At 38.7% G+C, this 20,836-nt stretch overlaps 1 protein-coding gene across 6 annotated transcripts in view; it reads left to right on the top strand.

The window, feature by feature from the left end:
* ATP7A (ATPase copper transporting alpha) overlaps positions 1 to 17,583 on the top strand; it is a 145,294-nt gene extending 127,711 nt beyond the window's left edge. For 3 of the 6 annotated variants that reach the window (XM_031660423.1, XM_031660422.1, XM_031660424.1), the window contains 7 exons: positions 420 to 636; positions 5,622 to 5,768; positions 7,481 to 7,623; positions 9,475 to 9,678; positions 10,202 to 10,319; positions 12,669 to 12,771; positions 13,499 to 14,099. In XM_031660423.1, the coding sequence (XP_031516283.1) occupies positions 420 to 636; positions 5,622 to 5,768; positions 7,481 to 7,623; positions 9,475 to 9,678; positions 10,202 to 10,319; positions 12,669 to 12,771; positions 13,499 to 13,775 (1,209 nt within the window). In that variant the 3' untranslated portion in view covers positions 13,776 to 14,099. Of the gene's footprint in view, positions 1 to 419; positions 637 to 5,621; positions 5,769 to 7,480; positions 7,637 to 9,474; positions 9,679 to 10,201; positions 10,320 to 12,668; positions 12,772 to 13,498 lie in introns of those variants that run through there. The other 3 variants (XM_031660425.1, XM_031660421.1, XM_031660426.1) reach the window with 3 other exon arrangements.
* The last annotated feature ends 3,253 nt before the right edge of the window (positions 17,584 to 20,836 follow it).

Here is a 20,836-nt window from a genome sequence, read left to right as displayed (position 1 = left end):
CTCCCACCTCAGCCTCCCTAGTAGCTGAGATTACAGGTGTGCACCACCACACCTGGCTAATTTTTTTTTGTACTTTTAGTAGAGACAGGGTTTCACCATGTTGGCCAGCCTGGTCCTAAACTCTTGACCTCAGGTAATCTGCCCACCTTGGCTTCCTAGCCGGCTTCTTCGGCTGGAATTACAGGTGTGAGCCACTGCGCCTGGCCAAAACAAAGATTTTTGAGGCACTTCTGTAACTTTGATTATTATGTTTGATGCTCTATTCCTTTGTCCTTATCAAAATCCACTGTCAAGTAGGCAATAAGTGACAATTTTATTACAAACATTTAGAATTAACTTGGTGTTATCTTTTATTGTGCTAATAAATGACCTTGCATTATCAGAACAGTAGAGGAAATCCTTTTGTTTCTGTTTGTTAGGAACTGGACACTGAAACCTTGGGTACCTGCATAGATTTCCAGGTTGTGCCAGGCTGTGGTATTAGCTGTAAAGTCACCAATATTGAAGGCTTGCTACATAAGAATAACTGGAATATAGAGGACAATAATATTAAAAATGCATCCCTGGTTCAAATTGATGCCAGTAATGAACAGTCATCAACTTCGTCTTCCATGATTATTGATGCCCAGATCTCAAGTAAGCTAATTTTCTTTGTAGTACCAATTATGGGGCAATTATGAACATGTGGCAAACTTTATAACCCTGAACTGTTATAGAAGAAACAAAAATTGGCATCATAATTTCATGTCCTCAAGTCAGTTTTACCCTATGCCTTCTGATCATTCAAATTAGTCAAGAACATTTCCCAGCTGTGGTCATTAACACCACCATAGGGTGATGAGGTCTAGCCTTAGCTGATTATCCATGATCATTCTTTTCTCACTACAACTGCTCCAAACCTTTTCTATCTTTCACAAGATCCTGTGACCCTCTCCTTTGTCCCCTCTGCAAATTATCTTATTTTTTTATATAGAAAATTATGGTTCTTAGTCATGTGTTCTTACATATTTTTGCCCAGAATCATTCCTTTTTTCAGGGAAAGCAGTATCCTTCATCTTGCCTAATGAATCCCTTCATCTAGATCCCACCCTCTCTTGATTCATCAGGGACCTCCCTCTTTCTGTTAGGTCTCCTTGCTTCTTCATTTTTCATCTCTTTCTGTTTTAGTTTCTTCTCCTAAACATATAAATATTTCTTCCATCAAAATCACTATATTCCCATCTAGATTTTGTCCTTTCCCATCTATATTCCCATATAGATTCTGTCTTTTTCTTTTATATCAAATTTCTAGAAAGCGTAATCTAGGTTTGTTGAATTCACTTACTCCACAGTCAGGCCTCAGTTCATTGCAGTCTGGCCTCTCCCCCATCCATACTACTGAATCCATTCTTTCTAAGTTAACTGATGACTGTTGACCTCAGCGCTCTCTCCAGTGGTCACTTTTCAGTCCTCATCCTGCACGACCTCATTAAGATATTTGACAATGTTGACCATCCCTTCCTTCCTAAGGGATGATTCCATGACCCTGCTTTGTTTAGATTCTCCTCTCACCTCCCTGGCTGTTCTTTTTTTTTCAAAAAGGGGTCTTGCTCTGTCACCCAGGCTGGAGTGCAGTGGTGCGATCTCAGCTCACTGCAACCTCTGCCTCCTGGATTCAAGCAGTTCTCCTGTCTCAGCCCCCAAGAAGCTGGGATTACAAGTGCATGCCGCCACGCCTGGCTAATTTTTTGTATTTTTGGTAGAGATGGGGTTTCACCATGTTAGCCAGGCTGGTCTCAAACTCCTGACCTCAAGTGATCCACCCACCTCAGCCTATCAAAGTGCTAGAATTACAGGTGTAAGCCACTGCACCCCTGGCTGTTCCTTTTAATTGTCCTTTGGTTCCTCATTTCTCTTGCTTTCAAATGTAGAGTATGTTGTCAGGGTTTTGTTCTTTGTCTTTTTCTCATTTTATAATACATACTCTCTCTGTACAACCTTATTCATGCTCATCACTTATTCTACCACCCACAGACTTCCACTATCACTCCAAAATCCATATCTTTAGCCAAGTCCTGTTTCCTTGGCTCCATGCTGATCTATCCATCTGCCCCCAAAACATGATCTACCCAACTAAGTGTTCCAATACCTCCCTCCCCATTCGTGCCTGAGTGATTTTACTAACATGCAAATCTAGTCATATCACTTTCTGATCAATACCTTTGATTACAGTGCTTTATAAGCTGTTTTTGAGCCATAGACCTTTGGAGGAATATGATGAAAGCTATGGGCCCACCCCTCAGAAAATTTTTGTTTCAAGAGATGCACATGTATCCTGAAACCCATCCATGGGTCTCTGTTAAGGATCCCAGCTTGAATGGTTCTCTCTCTCCTACTGGACAAAGTCCAGTCTCTCTGTACTTTGTTTAAGATCTGTTCCCCATGATATGTCTCCTGCCTCCCTGCATCACTCATCTTGTCTTTTTCCACTACCGCATATGTACTCCATGTTCCATCCCTACCTAACTACTTACAGTTCTTCCTTACGGTGTGTCATTTCCTGCTTATTAGATCATTTCATTTACCATTTTCTCTATGTAATGTTCTTGTTCACAAATGGAATCTACCTCGTGAACTTATGCTTATCTTTCAAGACCCAGTTTATGTCTCTCTCTTCAGTGACGCCTTCATTGACTGACATGTATTGGCAGAGGTATTTGCTCTTCTTCCTGAATCATAACTGTACTTAATCTCTGTTATTGTATTAGGACAGTGTATGATAATTATTTATTTACCTGCCTATTTCTACTAGTCTGTGACTTCTTTATTATTTGTCTATGAACTTCTAGTATCAAGCACACTGACAAATAGGAAATTCATTTGACAGCTTTTATTGAGCACCTACTGTGTGTCATGCACTGTTCAAGGTACTAAAGAATCAGCAGTAAACAAGATAAACTAAGTTCTTATTTCATGGAGCTTACATTCTTGGTGGAAGAACACAAGAGAGTGAGCAAATAAATAAGAAAATATAATAAGTCCAGTGGAGATAGTGCTATGGAGAAAAATTAAGTGAGGCAAGGGGTATAGGGGTGCTGGGAGTAGTGGGTTCTGCTTCATATAGGGTGATCAGGGTAGGCCTCACTGACAAGGTAGTGTTTGAACGAAGATCTGAGGGGATGAGAGAAAAAGCTATGTGGATTTCTGTGGCAAGAACATTCCAGGCAGGAGAAATAGTAAGTACCAAAGCCTGTAGTCAGGAATGTGCTTGACTTGTTTGAGGAATGGAAAGGAGAACAGTGTGACAAGTGCAGAGTAAATGGGTGGGCAAGGGGTATAAGACAAGGTCATAGAGGTGGTTTGGGACTAGATATGTAAGGACAAAACCAATCTGATGGTTTTGAGTAGAAGAAGGACAAAATCAATCTGACTTAACATTTTAAAAGTAAACCAGGTGCAGTGACTCATGCCTGTAATCCCGGCACTTTGGGAGGCTGAGGCGGGTGGATCACTTGAGGTCAGGAGTTCAAGACCAACCTGGCCAACATGGTGAAACCCCATGTCTACTAAAAATATAAAAAATAGTCGGGCGTGGTAGCAGGCACCTGTAATCCCAGCTACTCAGGAGGCTGAGGCAGGAGAGAATCTTGTGGGGATGGGGGGCAAGGGCAGAAGCAGGGAGATGAGTTGGTGGATGTTGTCATAATCGAGGTGAAACATAATGGTAGCTTGGACCAGTATAGTAGAGGTTGTAAGAAATGGTAGAATTCTAGATGTGTCTTAAAAGGAGAGCCACAGATTTTTCTCATGGGTTGGAGATATATGGTGTATGAGAGAAACGGGAGTCAGGAATTATGCCAAGGTTTGTGGCCTAAGCAGAAGGATGGAGTTATCATTTAAATAAGATGGGGGATCCCATAGGAGGGACAGTATTGGGAAAAAGATCAGGAGTTCAGTTTTGTACATGTTAAGTTTGAGTACCTATTAGAGATATCCCAAGTGGAGATATCATATAAATGGAAATACCAAGTAAGCAGTTGGCTGCAGAAGTTTGGAGTTCCAGGAAACAGACTGGATCAGAGAGATAGATTTGGGAGTCCTCTGCTTATAGGTCTGTGGTGTCTAGGAAAATAGCCGCTAACTACATGTGACTCTTTAAATTAGTTAATTTACATTTAATTTAATTTAAAATTCATCTTTCAGTCATACTAGCCCCATTTCAGTGCTCAGTAGCCACATCTCTGTGTTGGTGGCTATTGTATTAAACATAGCAGCTACAGAACATTTCTAATATCACAGAAAGTTATCTTGGACTGCAGTGGTATAGATGGTATTTAAAGCCATGAGACTGGATTAGAACCCCAAGGTGTGAGAGTAGATAAAGGGAAAGAAAGAGTTAAGTACTGAATCCTGCAGCACTATAAATTAAGAAGTTAGTGAGATGAGGAGGGATGGGCAAAGAAGGCCAAGAAGTGGCCAATGAGGAGGTAACCCCTAAGAATGTGGTATCCTAGAAGCCAAATGAAGAAAGTATTTCCAGGAGGGAGTGAACAGCTGTGTTAAATTCTGCTAATAGGACAAGTAAGATGAGGACTGAGAATTAAAGTAAAGATCACTGGCTGTAATAATTCACTGGAGTACTAGAGTCAAAAGCATAAAGCTTTTGACTACCCCAATAAATGGAGTAGGTTCACAAGAGAATGGGAAGATATTTATTGAAGACAGCCAATAGAGATACTTTTGGGAAGTTTTGCTGTGTACAGAAGCAGATAAATGTGGTAGCTACAGAGGTGGGTGAGATCAAGAAAGGTTTTATTTTTTTTTAAGTTAGGACAGTGTACAGCAGAAAAAAGTTGTGTAGGAGTGGACAGGGAGAATTGTTGGAGAGGTGTTCTAGAATAGGCAAAGGAGGCGGGTGTCTAGTGCACAAGTAGAAAGGTTGGCCTTAAATTAGGAGCAGAATCAGTTTATAATAACAGAAGGGAAGCTAGATACACAGACACAGGAGGCACAGGTAGTTGAGTGAATGTGGCAATGAGAGCTGTGGAAGTTCTTTTCTGATTGCTTCTATTTTCTTTCTGAAGTAGGAAGCAGAGTCATCATCTGGTATTAGGATGGGGCAGGAGAAGTTGGAGATTTGAAGGGAGATGAGAAGGTATGAAATAGCCATCTAGAAGAAATGGAGAATGAATGGACTAGGGAAATATAGTCAAGTTGCCAGATAGCACTAAGGGCCCACTTAAAGAAAATGAGATGTCAGCATGATTATACATGTTCATCTAGCCACATTCAGCTCCTGATGCACAGTATTTTTAAATTTGATTGAATCGTTGTGGAAGGTCGAAGGGAAAGCCTCACCAGAAAGTAATATTTGAACTGGCTCTTGAAGAATGTGATGGAGTTTCCTGTCTGGAGAGGAGGGATAAGTACATTTCAGATGAAGGCAGCAATGTGTGCAAAGGCCCAGAGGCATGGAAGAGCAGAGTATGTTCTCAGAAAATTTGAACATCACTGTTGGAGGCTATGTTCTAGGAACAATACAATGTAGTGACTGTGCAAGATTAGACAGGAAGAACTTGCTTCATGGGTTTTTATAAAGATTAATTGAACTTACTAAATGTTATTTCTCTGTCTACTTTCAGATGCTCTTAATGCTCAACAGTATAAAGTCCTCATTGGTAACCGGGAGTGGATGATTAGAAATGGTCTTGTCATTAGTAACAATGTAGATGATTTCATGACTGAACATGAGAAAAAAGGTCGGACTGCTGTATTAGTAGCAGTTGATGGTAAGGTTTTCCATAAGTATGCTATAACTCAATGTTATCATTTGTTATTTTATTAATTTATATATTTTCGAGAGACCTCTGAACTATGAGGGTTATTCAAAAGTGTCTTGAATGCAAAGTGAAAATGTCAACAACACATGATTATTACTGATTAATTTAAAATTATCTTGCATTTGCCTGCCTTTGTTACTTTCTTCCCTAGCCTATATTTTAAATAAAGGCTAATCAAGGATTTTTTAAAACCTAAAAATAACAACAGTAAAATAATAGCAAAGTAAAATAATATTCATAATCCCATCATCCTAACACAATGTCAGGTTTTTTGTTTGTTTGTTTCTTTGTTTTTTGTTTGTTTGTTTGTTTTTGAGACGGAGTTTCACTCTTGTTGCCCAAGCTGGAATGCAATAGTGCGATCTCGGCTCACTGCAACCTCCACCTCCTGGGTTCAAGCGATTCTCCTGCCTCAGCCTCCTGAGTAGCTGGGATTACAGGCGCGCGCCACCACGCCCTGCTAATTGTTTGTATTTTTAGTGGACATGGGGTTTCACCATGTTAGCCAGGCTGATCTTGAACTCCTGACCTCAGGCGATCCGCCCACCTTGGCCTCCCAGAGTGCTGGGATTATAGGCGTGAGCCACCACGCCCGGCACACAATGTCAGTTTTAATTTTGTATATTCCATTCCTAGTTGTCTTGAAATGTGTGTGTGTCTAACATGGCACATGTATACATATGTAACACACTTGCACGTTGTGCACATGTACCCTAGAACTTAAAGTATAATAATAATAACAAAATTTTTAAAAAAGAAAGAAATGTGCGTGTGTTTGCAGAATTACAGTGTTAGTACATATACCATTTTTTACTGGGTAGATTTTATTGTAAGTAAATTTTACCTCAGTAAAGTTAAAATCACTTGTGCACATATGATTTTATTATGCTTTATTTTACTTAATGCTTTCTAATGTTGCTATATAATTTTATTATAATACTGCATAATGTATCAATCTTACACGCTATAATCATTCCCCTCTTGTTGGAAATTTAGACTATTCCTTCACTATTGTAAATGATGCTACAATAAATATCTTTGAGGTTGTATGTGCTTTATTTTGTTCAATTATTTCTTAAGGTAAATTTCTATTTGTGAGATTAATTCCACTCAACGTTTACGTTTGCTAAGTATGAAGGCAGTATTTTACTATGGCCTTTTTAGGTCTGGGAAAAAGCATAGAATGCCATTTTACTTTTGTAAATAGAATAAAATAATAAAATTTATGATAATATTTTTCCCACTATAAAGTACCCATTTTGTCTCTCTCTGCCCACCCTTTACCTTAAAAAGAAAAAAGTATTAGTCTTCAGTTTCATTTGCCTTTAAATTAGATAAAGTGTTTGAGGCTATTGGCAAATACCTTTCTAAGGAACAAAAAGGGTCTTCTAATATCCAGTAAGGTCTCTCTTTATATTTTCCTATGATTACTTTATTAGTAACCCCTACCTCACTCTGAAATTTTCATAACCAAATGTGGAGACTTGTTACAGAGTTTGTAGTATAAATCTGTGTGGGCTCAGAGATATTTTAAGTTAAGCCATGCCCCCCTGAACAACTTTACTTAAGAAAATTCATTTCATTCTGAAATTTCAAGTCAGAATGTTATTCTGCTTTCACCATATTCCAAGTTCTCTTATTTTGTGCTGCCCCTATATTAGATGAGCTGTGTGGCTTGATAGCCATTGCAGACACAGTGAAGCCGGAAGCAGAACTGGCTGTCCATATTCTGAAATCTATGGGCTTAGAAGTAGTTCTGATGACTGGAGACAACAGTAAAACAGCTAGATCTATTGCTTCTCAGGTAATTGATAGGGGTATGTGATAACTTCTAATTATTGATATACATTTTATGTCTTGCCTTCAAATGCTAAGAAATTTACATTACCTACTATTGTCATTATCACTGAGTTGTCCTATCTAGTTCCTTCGAGAAAATTTACCATGCTTTGCTGGAAGGACTTTGGGCTTTGTGTGTTGCTGTTATAAGTAAAAAGGTATTTGCTTAGTTCATGGGATGCTTGCGTGACACTGTACATAAGTTTCTGTTGATGCGTCCTTTGAAATGTTGCTCATATTCTTTACCAGTGCTGCCAGCCTAAGCTGGGCTCTCCTGATCTCATGGCTGAAACACGGCAATAGCTCCACACACATCCTTCTCTAGTCCATCCTAAACACTACCAATGGAACTATTTTCCTAATGTGCCACTTTGACGTACCATTTTTCTGCTTCTGACTCCCACATTTGCCTTACCTCTAAAATTTTTCAATCTTTTTAACTTTGGAATGCCTTCTCCACTCTTCTAATAAATAATGCAAGTAATCTTTTAATCCATTCTTTTTTCTTTTTTTTTTCTTGAGACAGAGTTTCACTCTCGTTGCCCAGGCTGAAGTGCAATGGCATAATCTCGGCTCACCGCAACCTCTGCCTCCTGGGTTCAAGCGATTCTCTTCCCTCAGCCTCTCGAGTAGCTAGGATTACATGCATGCGCCACCACACCTGGCTAATTTTGTATTTTTAGTAGGGACAGTGTTTCTCCATGTTGGTCAAGCTGGTCGCGAACTTCCAACCTCAGGTGATCTGCCTTCTTGGCCTCCCAAAGTGCGGGGATTATAGGTGTGAGCCACCACACCCATCCTATTAACACCTTCTTATGTAAAAAATACAGAAGGATGTAAAGTAAAAATGTCCTCTTTTCCCCATGCTCCCCGTCCAGTCCTACTGCCCCCCCATACTGCCACTTTTTCATATGCATATATGTGCATCTACAGAGTACATATACAGTATAATTCTGGTCTTTTCAACATCAGTTAGATAATTTTGAACAGATTATTCAGTAGTTTGCTTTTTTTACATAACAATATACTTTGGAGCTTCATCCATATCTGAACATAAAAAGTTATTTTGGCTGAGTGCGTTGGTTCACACCTGTAATCCCAGCACTTTGGGAGGCTGAAGCCGGCAGATACATGAGGTCGGGAGTTTGAGAACAGCCTGGCCAACATGGTGGGACCTTGTCTCTACTAAAAATACAAAAATTAGGTGGGTGTGGTGGCACATGCCTGTAATCCCAGCTACTCAGGAGGCTGAGGCAGGAGAATTGCTTGAACTCAGGAGGCGGAGGTTGCAGTGAGCTGAGATCGCACCATTGCACTCCAGCCTGGGTGACAGAGCAAGACTCTCTCTCTCAAAAAAAAAAAAAAAAAAAAAAAGTTACTTTATTCTTTCTATACTGAATTCCATGGTATGAATGTATCATAATTTAATTAACCATTTCCCTAATGATGGACATTTGGGTGGTTTTGAAAATTTTCTTTTTGCAAACAAGGCAATAATGGACATCTTTGGACATGTATCTTTCTGTACATGTACAAATTTGTCCAAAATAGAGTTAGACGTGGAATTGCTAGACCAAATGATGCTCACATTTTGATAGATGCTGCCAGATGCCCTCCAAAAAGAGTTGCCATTTACGCACCAGCCACCGGTGTATAAAAGCTCATTTCTCCACATCCTTGCTATCACTAGATATTATCAGTCTTTTAAAATGTGGACATCTTGTGGGTGAAAACTGATGGCTTGTTATTGCTCAGTTATGTTTCAGGTACTCATTATTATTTTTTGAAATGAATTGAGTTTATTTTTATCACATAGGTTGGCATTACTAAGGTGTTTGCTGAAGTTCTACCTTCTCACAAGGTTGCTAAAGTGAAGCAACTTCAAGAGGAGGGGAAACGGGTAGCAATGGTGGGAGATGGAATCAATGACTCCCCAGCTCTGGCAATGGCTAATGTGGGAATTGCCATTGGCACAGGCACAGATGTAGCCATTGAAGCAGCTGATGTGGTTTTGATAAGGGTAAGTGCCATGGCTTGACCTTTGAGGAGTATGAGACTGCCCTTCATGGTCAATGATAGTGTCATAAAGTATATTGAGCACAACAATTCTGTCTTAAGTTCCATGCTATCGGCCATTAAGAGTTTGAGAATACAGAGTGGGATTATGGGAAGTCATGCTAATTTACCCCCTGACTTTCTCAACCCTGCTAATAAGCAAATGAGAATTATAAGTTTCTAAAGTGAAGAAGATTTAAGAGGATTTGGAATAAAATGATCTTCAACAAATAGTTGCTGAGATTATTTTAAGTAGATTTAATCCTTGTACCAGCATACACCCCTAAAAGTGTTTTCAGAACCCTGAGGAAAATTTTTGAAAAACACCTTCGGAAGCTGAGTCCAAGTTTTAGCATTATCTGGGATTTGCAGTTAATTCACATATTACCCTAAGGTAGATGTAATCTTCAATATATACAATATCAAATGTAAAAGTTACTGGTTAAGTTAGAGTCTCTTACTAATATCACAAATATTTCTGTTCCCAGAATGATCTTCTGGATGTAGTGGCAAGTATTGACTTATCAAGAAAGACAGTCAAGAGGATTCGGATAAATTTTGTCTTTGCTCTAATTTATAATCTGGTTGGAATTCCCATAGCTGCTGGTATGTGACTCTTAACTAGTATTGCTTTTTCCACTAAAGTCATTAGAGACCTAACATATTGGAAGCCTGTCTTCTTACTATTAGTTTTGAGCTTAGTTTTTGTTTCTAGCCTACTGGTATGGTGAGAGGTAATGTTAAAATCAATCATTTTAATTTTCAGTAATGTTTCTTATAGCTTAAGAATATATAAGCATTTATTTTTTTTTTCCTCCAAGTTTTTTTTTTTTTTTTTTTTTTTGAGACAGAATCTCACTCTGCTGCCCAGGCTGGAGTGCAGTGGTACAAAATCTCGGCTCACTGCAACCTCCACCTCCTGGGTTCAAGCAGTTCTCCTGCCTCAGCCTCCTGAGTAACTGGGACTATAGGTGCCCGCCACAACACCCTACTAATTTTTGTATTTTTAGTATAGACAGGGTTTCACTATGTTGGCCAGGCTGGTCTCGAACTCCTGACCTCAGGTAATCCACCTGCCTCGGCCTCCCAAAGTGTTGGGATTACAGGTGTGAGCCACCGCTCCCAGCCTTCAACTTTGTATTTTGAAAAATTTCAAACTTCATGCCTGTAATCCCAGCACTTTGGGAGGCCGAGGTGGGTGGATCACCTGAGGTTGGGAGTTCGAGACCAGCCTGACCAACATGGAGAAACCCCGTTTCTACTAAAAATACAAAATTAGCCAGGGGTGGTGGCACATGTGTGTAATTTCAGCTACTCGGAAGGCTGAGGCAGTAGAATCGCTCGAACCCAGGAGGCGGAGGTTGTGGTGAGCCAAGATTGTGCCATTGCACTTCAGCCTGGGCAACAAGAGCGAAACTCTGTCTCAAAAAAAAAAAAAAAAAAAAAAAAAAACCTACGAAAACATTGAAAAAAAATGGTACAATGAAAATCTGTATGCCTTTCGCCTAAACTCACCAACTGATAGCATTTTGTCACATTGCTTCATCTCTTTCTCCATATATTTGCACAGAGATATGTATTTGTTTGCTTATTAATTAATTTTTTTCTAAACAGATTTACCTTTAATCTGACTACCCAAACACAAACACTGTTAGCAAGATTAATTCATGGAGCAAATGATTTTTAAAGAATTATACAAGTATATTTTCCTCTAGTCTTTTTTTTATTCTGCATCAGTTTTTGTCTTGTTACATAGTGGTGATTGTAGCACACAGAGAATTTTCTGCTCTTCACTTAATATTCTATTATAGTCAGGTGGTATTTTTTTAGGTTGAGAGACCAGATGAGAGAGAGAGAGTGAACAAAGGAATATAACTGAGAAAAAATAATTTAGTTATTTAATAAGCGTCTGAGAATCTCCTAAACTTAGGGACCTAGTAGGAGTTAGTAATGATGACATAAAAGAAATAATTATCGTTTTCTTCTTGTTCTCTCTGGTTTGAGGGCCAAGGAAAGACATGAAATGACATGAGAACAATTACAAAACTGTTTATCAGCAAGGACACACAAATACTGAGAGAACAAAGAGCAAAAGAACAGTCTAAGTCCTGTAAGATTAATTCATGGAGCAAGTAATTTTTAAATAATTATACAAGTAATACATGATCACCATAGAAAAAGTAGAAAAATATAGAGAAGCACATTAAAAGTTAAAAGTATAAGTCTATTTCATCCTCATCATATGAGCAAACATTCTTATGTCTGTCAAAACCAAGTGTGGGTGAGTTTGTAGAACATGAACTCCCATATGCTATTGGTTGGATTATGAATCACTAAAACCACTTTGGAGAACAACTGAGGAGTATCCACATAAAGTTGAAGATGTGCCCATGTTATGACCCAGTAATTTCACCCCTAGGTATGTACCCCACGGAAACTCTCAGACATGGGCACGTGGAGACATGTACAAGAATGTTGGCCGGGCGCGGTGGCTCAAGCCTGTAATCCCAGCACTTTGGGAGGCCGAGGCGGGTGGATCACGAGGTCAGGAGATCGAGACCATCCTGGCTAACATGGTGAAACCCCGTCTCTACTAAAAATACAAAAAACTAGCCGGGCGTGGTGGCGGGCGCCTGTAGTCCCAGCTACTCGGAGGCTGAGGCAGGAGAATGGCGTGAACCTGGGAGGCGGAGCTTGCAGTGAGCCGAGATCGCGCCACTGCACTCCAGCCTGGGTGACACAGCGCGAGACTCTGTCTCAAAAAAAAAAAAAAAAAAAAGAATGTTAACTGCAACACTCTATTAGTGAAAAAATGGCAACAACAAAAATCTCCACCACCAAGGGGATAAATGCTGAAGAAATATCAAATAAAGAAATGATTTGTGTATATGTTAGAAACACATTGATAATCTGTTTAGTATTATCTACTCTAACTAATCTGTACTTGTTTCTTAGGAGTTTTTATGCCCATTGGTTTGGTTTTGCAGCCCTGGATGGGATCTGCGGCAATGGCTGCTTCATCTGTTTCTGTAGTACTTTCTTCTCTCTTCCTTAAACTGTAAGTATGATAGCTTGCTCACATTTGTATTTTGTATTCCTTTTATCATCTAGTCATTCTTGGTAGGTTTTATTCTTGTATTGATCAATGATAAGCCCAAACCATTCTTAATGAGAATTATTATTAGCGGCCAGGCGTGGTGGCTCGCACCTGTAATCCCAGCACTTTGGGAGGCCGAGGTGGGCAGATCACCTGAGGTCAGTAATTTGAGACCAGCCTGGCCAATATGGTGAAACCCCGTCTGTACTAAAAATACAAAAATTAGCTGGGCGTGGTGTGGTGGTGGACGCCTGTAATCCCAGCTACTCAGGAGGCTGAGGCAGGAGAATCACTTGAACCTGAGAGGTGGAGGTGGAGATTGCAGTGAGCTGAGATTGTGCCACTGCACTCCAGCATAGGCAACAGAGCGAGATTCTGTCTCAAAAAATATATATATTATTATTAGGTAACAGTAATAATTAGCTATGTAATTGTTACCTCGTGTACTTTATGCATAGCAACCACAAGCACTGAGTGGGATAAAATATAGTACACTAACTCTGATAAGTAGGATTTCTGATGATGTGACTCCACACAGTTCATTTCAACTATTTTCCTACCAGTGATCACTTGTATACATTTCATACCAAAACCAAGTGTGGATGAGCAAATTTTTCTTTTGCGCATGTAGCAAGCGTCTCATTTACTTTTGGTTATTTCAAACTAATGTAATTTTGCATGTGTCCAGTTACAGGAAACCAACTTACGAGAATTATGAACTGCCTGCCCGGAGCCAGATAGGACAGAAGAGTCCTTCAGAAATCAGCGTTCATGTTGGAATAGATGATACTTCAAGGAATTCTCCTAAACTGGGTTTGCTGGACCGGATTGTTAATTATAGCAGAGCCTCTATAAACTCACTACTGTCTGATAAACGCTCCCTAAACAGCGTTGTTACCAGTGAACCTGACAAGCACTCACTCCTGGTGGGAGACTTCAGGGAAGATGATGACACTGCATTATAAAAGGCCATGGAGAGTGCTGCCAGTTTAACTTGTCATGCACTGACACAGCATTCATGATGTTACCTTCACTTTTCAAAATATTGTAGAAGGATTTTATGTTGGTCTCATGCTCTTATATTAGGGATTCTATTTGAGTTGCGTTTATCTATTGGCAAAAATATCTTTTTCAAGGTATCAGCTCTGAACCTAGCTTTATTTAAACTTGAATTTCCAGTATATTTTTGTTTTCACTAACAACAGATAAGGTAGAGCAGTGAGGTTTACAAGCCCTACAATTAGAGATTGCTGAACTGCTGCTAAAGTAATATATTTTTTTTATTTGACCAAAAAAAAAAAAAAATAGCCCAAGAAGAAGATAATGAAAAATTTGAAGGTTTGAGAGCATGAAGATATTCATGCTTTTGAATTCAAGATACTGAAGATACTCTCAAGCCTGTATCCCTGCCCCGTTGGGGAGCAATGACTTTCAAAGCACTGTGTATAAAACATCTAGTTTTAGAAGGGAAACAGGTAAAGCTGTTTAAAAATAGATGTGCCTTATTTATTGCAGGCTTTCTTTCCCCCATTCTCCCTGCGTCCTTGTCCTTGCAGTTGCTTTTTTAGATGCTCCAGTATGTCTTCTTTTGTTATTTTCTTTCGAGCTAACCAAGTTTAGGTGGTTTTTCATTGATTAAAAATAACTGACAACTGTTCTAATATTTTGCTCCTTTTTAAATGTTGTGGCTCAAAAGACCTTAAAGGTCTGTAGGGTTCCCTGCTTCCCATCTTTCCACTGTTGTAAAAAGTATATCAAATTATTCCTTCAAGTTTCCTAGCTCTGTGCTCAGTTTCAGTTCACTCCTGCCGAGTTGGGCTCTAAGTTGTTCTTCATGTAGTCTGTTGATCTCAGTCCGGAAACTTAACATTATGAGCCTCTTCTGCTCAAAAAATTTTCAAAGATTAACACTATTATACATATACAGGTCATATAGAATTACCTGGATTCACTAAATTTGTTTCTTGTTGTTGTTTTTGTTGAGACAGAGTCTCGTTCTGTAGCCCAGGCTGGAGTGCAGTGGCACCATCTTGGCTTACTGCAACCTCTGCCTACCGGATTCAAGGAATTATCCCTGCCTTGGCCTCCCAAGTAGCTGGAATTACAGGCGCCTACTACCACACCCGGCTAATTTTCGTATTTTTTAGTAGACGGGGTTTCGCCACGTTGGCTAGGCTGGTCTTAAACTCCTGACCTCAGGTGATCTGCCCACCTTGGCCTCCCAAAGTGCTGGGATTACAGGCGTGAGCCACCATGCCCAGCCTAAATTTGTATTTTTTGAATTGAGTATAATCACTTTGCTAGTATATATAATTTAATAGATTTTATTTATCTTTTAGTGTTTCAGATAACCTCTCAAACATACTTTAAAATAATGCTATTACACAAAGGTACATTTGCCAAAAATACAGTAAAATCATAATACAGAAACTAAAATTTCCCTAGGTTATGATGCTTTTTAGCTAAATATATACTTTTCTCCAGTTTAAAACATTTGAACTTGCCTAGTTGGTGTGGTTGACAAATTTAGGAGCTTGTTCCCATTGCCAAATGAATTTAGAAATTCCCTTGTGAGTGCCTGGTAGCTAATACACTGGTCAGAGATCTAGTACTTGTAAGACTATTTAAATTTCTTTGTTAGTTGCAAGATGAATTTCATATGCAGAATATGTCAATGAAGAGGACTCATAAGTAAATTCCTAACATTTTGTTCCCATTACCATAAGCAAAGCTGCTGCTAACCCAACATCTGGCACATAGGTTTTGTACTCCATAAATGTTGGTTCTTTTCTCCCCTTGAGGTCAGTAATAAATACAAAAAATCATTTTTCTAGAGCAGACTCTTAAAATCAGGTGGGGGTAGGGGATGGAGTTCTTCCTTTCCTACCCCTTTTCTCTTTTATCCTTTCATATATACACATTCAAAGTTTACAATCTTATTCCATGCTGTCTTTCAGATTTAGAAAAGATCTAATTTCTGTCTCAGCTGTCTAAAAGAGAGAACTGAAGCTTTTGATGAAGGTGCTATTAATCTAGAAAGACAAACCCATTTCACTGAAATATCAATGAGTTTGTATATCTAGGCCCTTTTTTTAGACCAATGCCTATGCCATCCTCCATGCTTTCAGTTTGAGTTTTATTATTTATTATTTTAATTCAAGTGACCCATCTTATAACTCAACTTGTTTCTTCTAGAAGACACAGCTGATAGGCAAATGTTGAAAAAAGAAGCATCCCTCCTTCTCCCTCCCACCCACCTCAAGCAGTTGAACACAGCCAGTTACTCTTCCATTATTATGTGTACCTTTGAGTCATCCTCTTGGTCTTGTATTCATATTGTGGGACAGTGGGAATAGCAGCTTATAGTATTGAAATAATCAAATAGATAATCTCAGCCCTTACAACAAGAATAGAAAACATGCTATTTAGAAAGGGTCCTGCTTTAAGTAATATGTAGCCACATTTAAATTCTCTACCATAAGTCTTTTTTGCAATCTTTGACTTTCATTAGCTTCAAAGAGAAGCTGTATTTACAGGAGAAAGAGCTGATTATGGAGGGAATAAAAAATATTGCTTTCAGTTAGTAGCTAACTTTAAGTCAGGAGTTACTAATGAGAAATTTTATAAATGTGTGCTTGTGTATATTCACATACATATATATATACACACACATATATATGCACATACACATACATATTACCATACTGAGGGGAAATGGATTTATATTTGAATTTGATATTTGAAGTTCTCTATTTGTATTTCATTTATCATTCTTCTGTGTTCACTCAGCAACCATGCCCTTAGTCTGAAGATAACAAGGATACTTTAATATCCAGTGCTGGTTCAGACTCACCTATGGGGCACCTTAAACTTAAATATCCAAAGATGCCTTTTGAATTTCAAAGATTAAAACACAACTAGAGTAGTAGCATTGTAGTCTCAAGATGTATGGTGTGTCATTTGTGAAAATAGCAATGTTATTTTTCCTAGTTTAGTATCAACATTTTAGAAGGTCAAATTTGATGTCTTGTGAACAAGTAATTTTATATTGTGCTTTACTTTTTAAAAAGTATTCTTTATTCATATGTATAGAATGCTTAAAATAGCACTGTAGACAAGATGTTTCCAAAACTTTAAGTGCACATATCTTTTGTGTATACAGCTTAAAATCAAAAATGTATGTTAAGAGAATTTTTTCTATTACTTATGGATCATGCTTTAAAATGATTTTTCTTGATATTTATTTTACTCCATTTTGTTTTTTTCTCTGGGTGAGGCATCTGGTTACTGGTTATTTTAAAAAGAATAAAGACATTCCTGGAATCACTCTTTTTGGGTTTTTGTTTGTTTTGTTTCTTTTCTACATTTTTAAGTATTATTTTACAAAATAGAAAAAATACAGATTCTTGCCAAATTATTACCTGTTTTTACACTAACTTTCTGCAGTCCCTCCATCTGGTATGAGTAACCAGATAGAGCACAAAGCACGAGTTCTTGTTCTTCAGTTAAAAGAGCTTCTTTCACAGTGTTGATAACAAATGCCTTTTGTAGCCAAAACCAGGCGTCTCAACCTTATGTTTTTAGTTAAAGAAATGTTTAGCTAAACGTTGTTAAACATTGATTGTTTGGTGCCCAAAACAGCAGTGGACGATGTTGTGCAATATCCATCTACTGTAGTTAAGATATTCAGTAGTTTGTTTTTCATAAGCATGTAATTGATCATATTTCTGCCAAGGATGTGCCTTCAACTTTATAATTATAGTGTTATAAAATTTTTTTGTCTGTCTCTTTTGTTAAATCATCCAACCCCCTCTATCAGCAGTTCTGAACTACCTTTGTTATGTTTTTAGATTTTTTTTCAACTGTTCATCTATGATGGGAGTGGATTATAGGCATCACTACACTTTTGGTAAGGATGGGAAGAATGAAATCTATTTTCCTTCGGACTCCGCTACACCTGCCATATCATTCAGTGAGGATGAGAAATAAAGGAAGGAATATTATTGTCCTCCTTTCCTTTGTAGCCTCTAATACATTCTTAATAGAATGTCTACTCCAAATGAGCTAAACAGAGAAAAGAGATTTTCTCACCATTGGGGAGCCCTATACAGAGTTTTTGAAGTTTGAAGTTCCCACCCAAGATACATTCCCATACCCAAACACTCCTCTTTGAGTTAAGGAAAGCATTGTAAACTTACTTGTGAGGAAAAACTAATTTTCATTTCCCCCAGAATCCTTGGGGTTACTCAGGGTGAGGAGATAAGATGGGAAATGGCAATATAAGAGTAAAATCCCCAAGGCATCCACTCAGCTTGCCAGCCTCTCTTTCTTATTGGTATCCTGACCTCAGAGAAGGATGTGCAATGATGGCTCCGTCCCAGGTGAGCCTTCAAAACCTTCCAGATCAACAAAACAAAACAAAAACCTTTCTGTTTGAGAATTCTTGCTAGGTTAAAGCATCAAAGTCCCTGCTCAAATTAAAAAGAAATAGAGCTGCCTCTTTCACAAATTTGACTAGGGCCAGCCAGCCCTACTCGTTTAACAGCTTCACCTTCCTAGGTGCGACCCCTGGTTGTACAAATGACATGAGATATAAAAGGCAAGGCTTTTGAAGATGAGGTTTAAGTGAAGTTGCTAGTATAAAGAGGGTCTTGTGCAGTTTAAGAAATTTGAAAACATCTGTACGGTCAGTCACCCTCTGGAAAGTTTGAAATCGATTGAGTAGTCTTTGGCATACTGTAACTATTGGCCTCAATGACCCCAAGCTTTTCATTGTCATCATCTTCTCTGCCCACTAAGGCCTGCCTGTAAACTGAAGTGCTGCCAATACTTCAAAATTATTTGCTTCACCTCACCCAATCAAAACTCCAATTTCTTTTTTAAAAAATCTTAATTGGGCCGGGCATGGTGGCTCATGCCTGTAATCCCAGCACTTTGGGAGGCTGAGGCAGGCGGATCATGAGGTCAGGAGATCGAGACCATCCTGGCTAACACGGTGAAACCCTGTCTCTACTAAAAATACAAAAAATTAGCCAGGCATGGTGGCGGGTGCCTGTAGTCCCAGCTACTTGGGAGGCTGAGGCAGGAGAATGGCGTGAACCTGGGAGGTGGAGCATGCAGTCAGCCGAGATCACACCACTGCACTCCAGCCTGGGCAACAGAGCAAGACTCTGTCTCAAAAAAAAAAAAAATCTTAATTGTGTGTATTATGGGATACAATTCAGTGTTTTGATACATGTATACATTGCATAATGATCAAATCAGGGCAGTTAGCATATCCATCACCTCATGCATTTATTATTTCTTTGTGGTGAAAGCATTCAAAAGTCTCTCTTCTAGCTATTTTGTAATATACAATTACCTTACTGTTAACCATAGTCACCCTACTGTGCAATAGAACACCAGAACTTATTCCTCCTTTCTAATTGTAACTTTGTACCTGTTGACCAACCTCTCTCCATCATCCCCTCTCTTCGCCCCTACCCAGCCTCTGGTAACCACTGTTTTACTCTCTGCTTCTATGAGATCAACTTTTTTTTAGATTCTGCAAATGAGTGAGATCATGTAGTATTTGTCTTCCTATGTCTGGCTTATTTCACTTAATGACATCCTCCAGGATTATCCGTCTTGTCTCAAATGACAGGATGTCATTCTTTTTATTGCTGAATAGTATTCCATTGTGTAGATATACCACATTTTCTTCAACCATTCATCTGTTATCGGGCATTTAGGTTGATTTCAAGTCTTGGCTGTTGTGAATAGTGCTGCAGTAAACATGGAAGTGCAGATATCTGTGATGTACTGATTTTGTTTCCTTTGGAAATACACCCACTAGTGGGGCTTCTGGATCATATGGTAGTCCTATTTTTAATTTTTTCAGGGACATCCGTACTGTTTTCTGTAGTGGCTGTATTATATTCCCACCAGCAATGCGTAAGCATTTCCCTTTTTTGCCACATCCTTACCACCACTTGTTTTTTTAATAATAGCCATTCTAAATTAACAATGAAGAGACAACCTACATAATGGGAGAAAGTATTTGCAAACTATACATCTAATAAGGGGTTAATATTCAGATTATATAAGGAATATATAAAGAAATTCAAAAAACCCTATTAAAAATGGGCAAAAGATGTTAACAGACATTTCTCAAAAAGAAAACATACAAATGGCCAACAGGTATATGAAAAAATGCTCAACATCACTAATCATCAGGAAAATACAAATCAAAATCACAATGAGATACCATCTCATTCCAGTTAGGATGACTATTATCAAAACTCCAATTTATTCATTGAAGTTAATAATCACCGAGTATAGGAGAAAAACTGAGATTAACTCAATACATCCTAAAGTGCCATTGACCTTTGGATCTTGCCAGAGGTATTTGCAATAATTTGAAAAGAGTGCTTTTGAACCCAAATGACTTCATGATTACTGACATGAAAAACATCAGGCCATATGGAAGAAGTTATTTGAAGGCAAGTATAACCCATTATCAGCAGCAAGTATAACCCATTATCAGCACTCCTACACTCTTCTTGCTTTTTACAGCCATTGCCTTCCACTTTTGAATCCACAGTTTCTTTAAAACCACCACATCCCCATGGATGGAAAGAGCGCTGATTTTGGAATCCATCACACCTATTTGCAAGATACCAACTCTGCTACTTACCAGCTGGGTAACTGACTATGTTAGTTTCTTATTGCTATTGTAACAAATTACAGCAAATGTAGTGTGTTAAAACCAACTTATTATCTTACAGTTTTGAAGGTTAAAAGTCTGAAATGGGCTGAGATGGGAGGATTGCTTGTGGCCAGGAGTTCAAGACCAGCCTGGAAAACATAGTGAGACTCTCTCTATAAAAATTTTTTAAAATTAGCTGCATGTGATAGTGCATACTGTATTCCTAGCAACTCAGGAGGCTGAGGTGGGAGAATCACTTGAGCCCAGAAGTTCAAGACTGCAGTAAACTATGATTGCACCACTACACCACTGCACTTCAGCCTGGGTGGCAGAGCAAGA

Source organism: Papio anubis, chromosome X (genome assembly GCF_008728515.1).
Source record: "Papio anubis isolate 15944 chromosome X, Panubis1.0, whole genome shotgun sequence".
NCBI lineage: Eukaryota > Metazoa > Chordata > Mammalia > Primates > Cercopithecidae > Papio > Papio anubis.
This window is presented reverse-complemented; position numbering and strand designations above follow the sequence as displayed.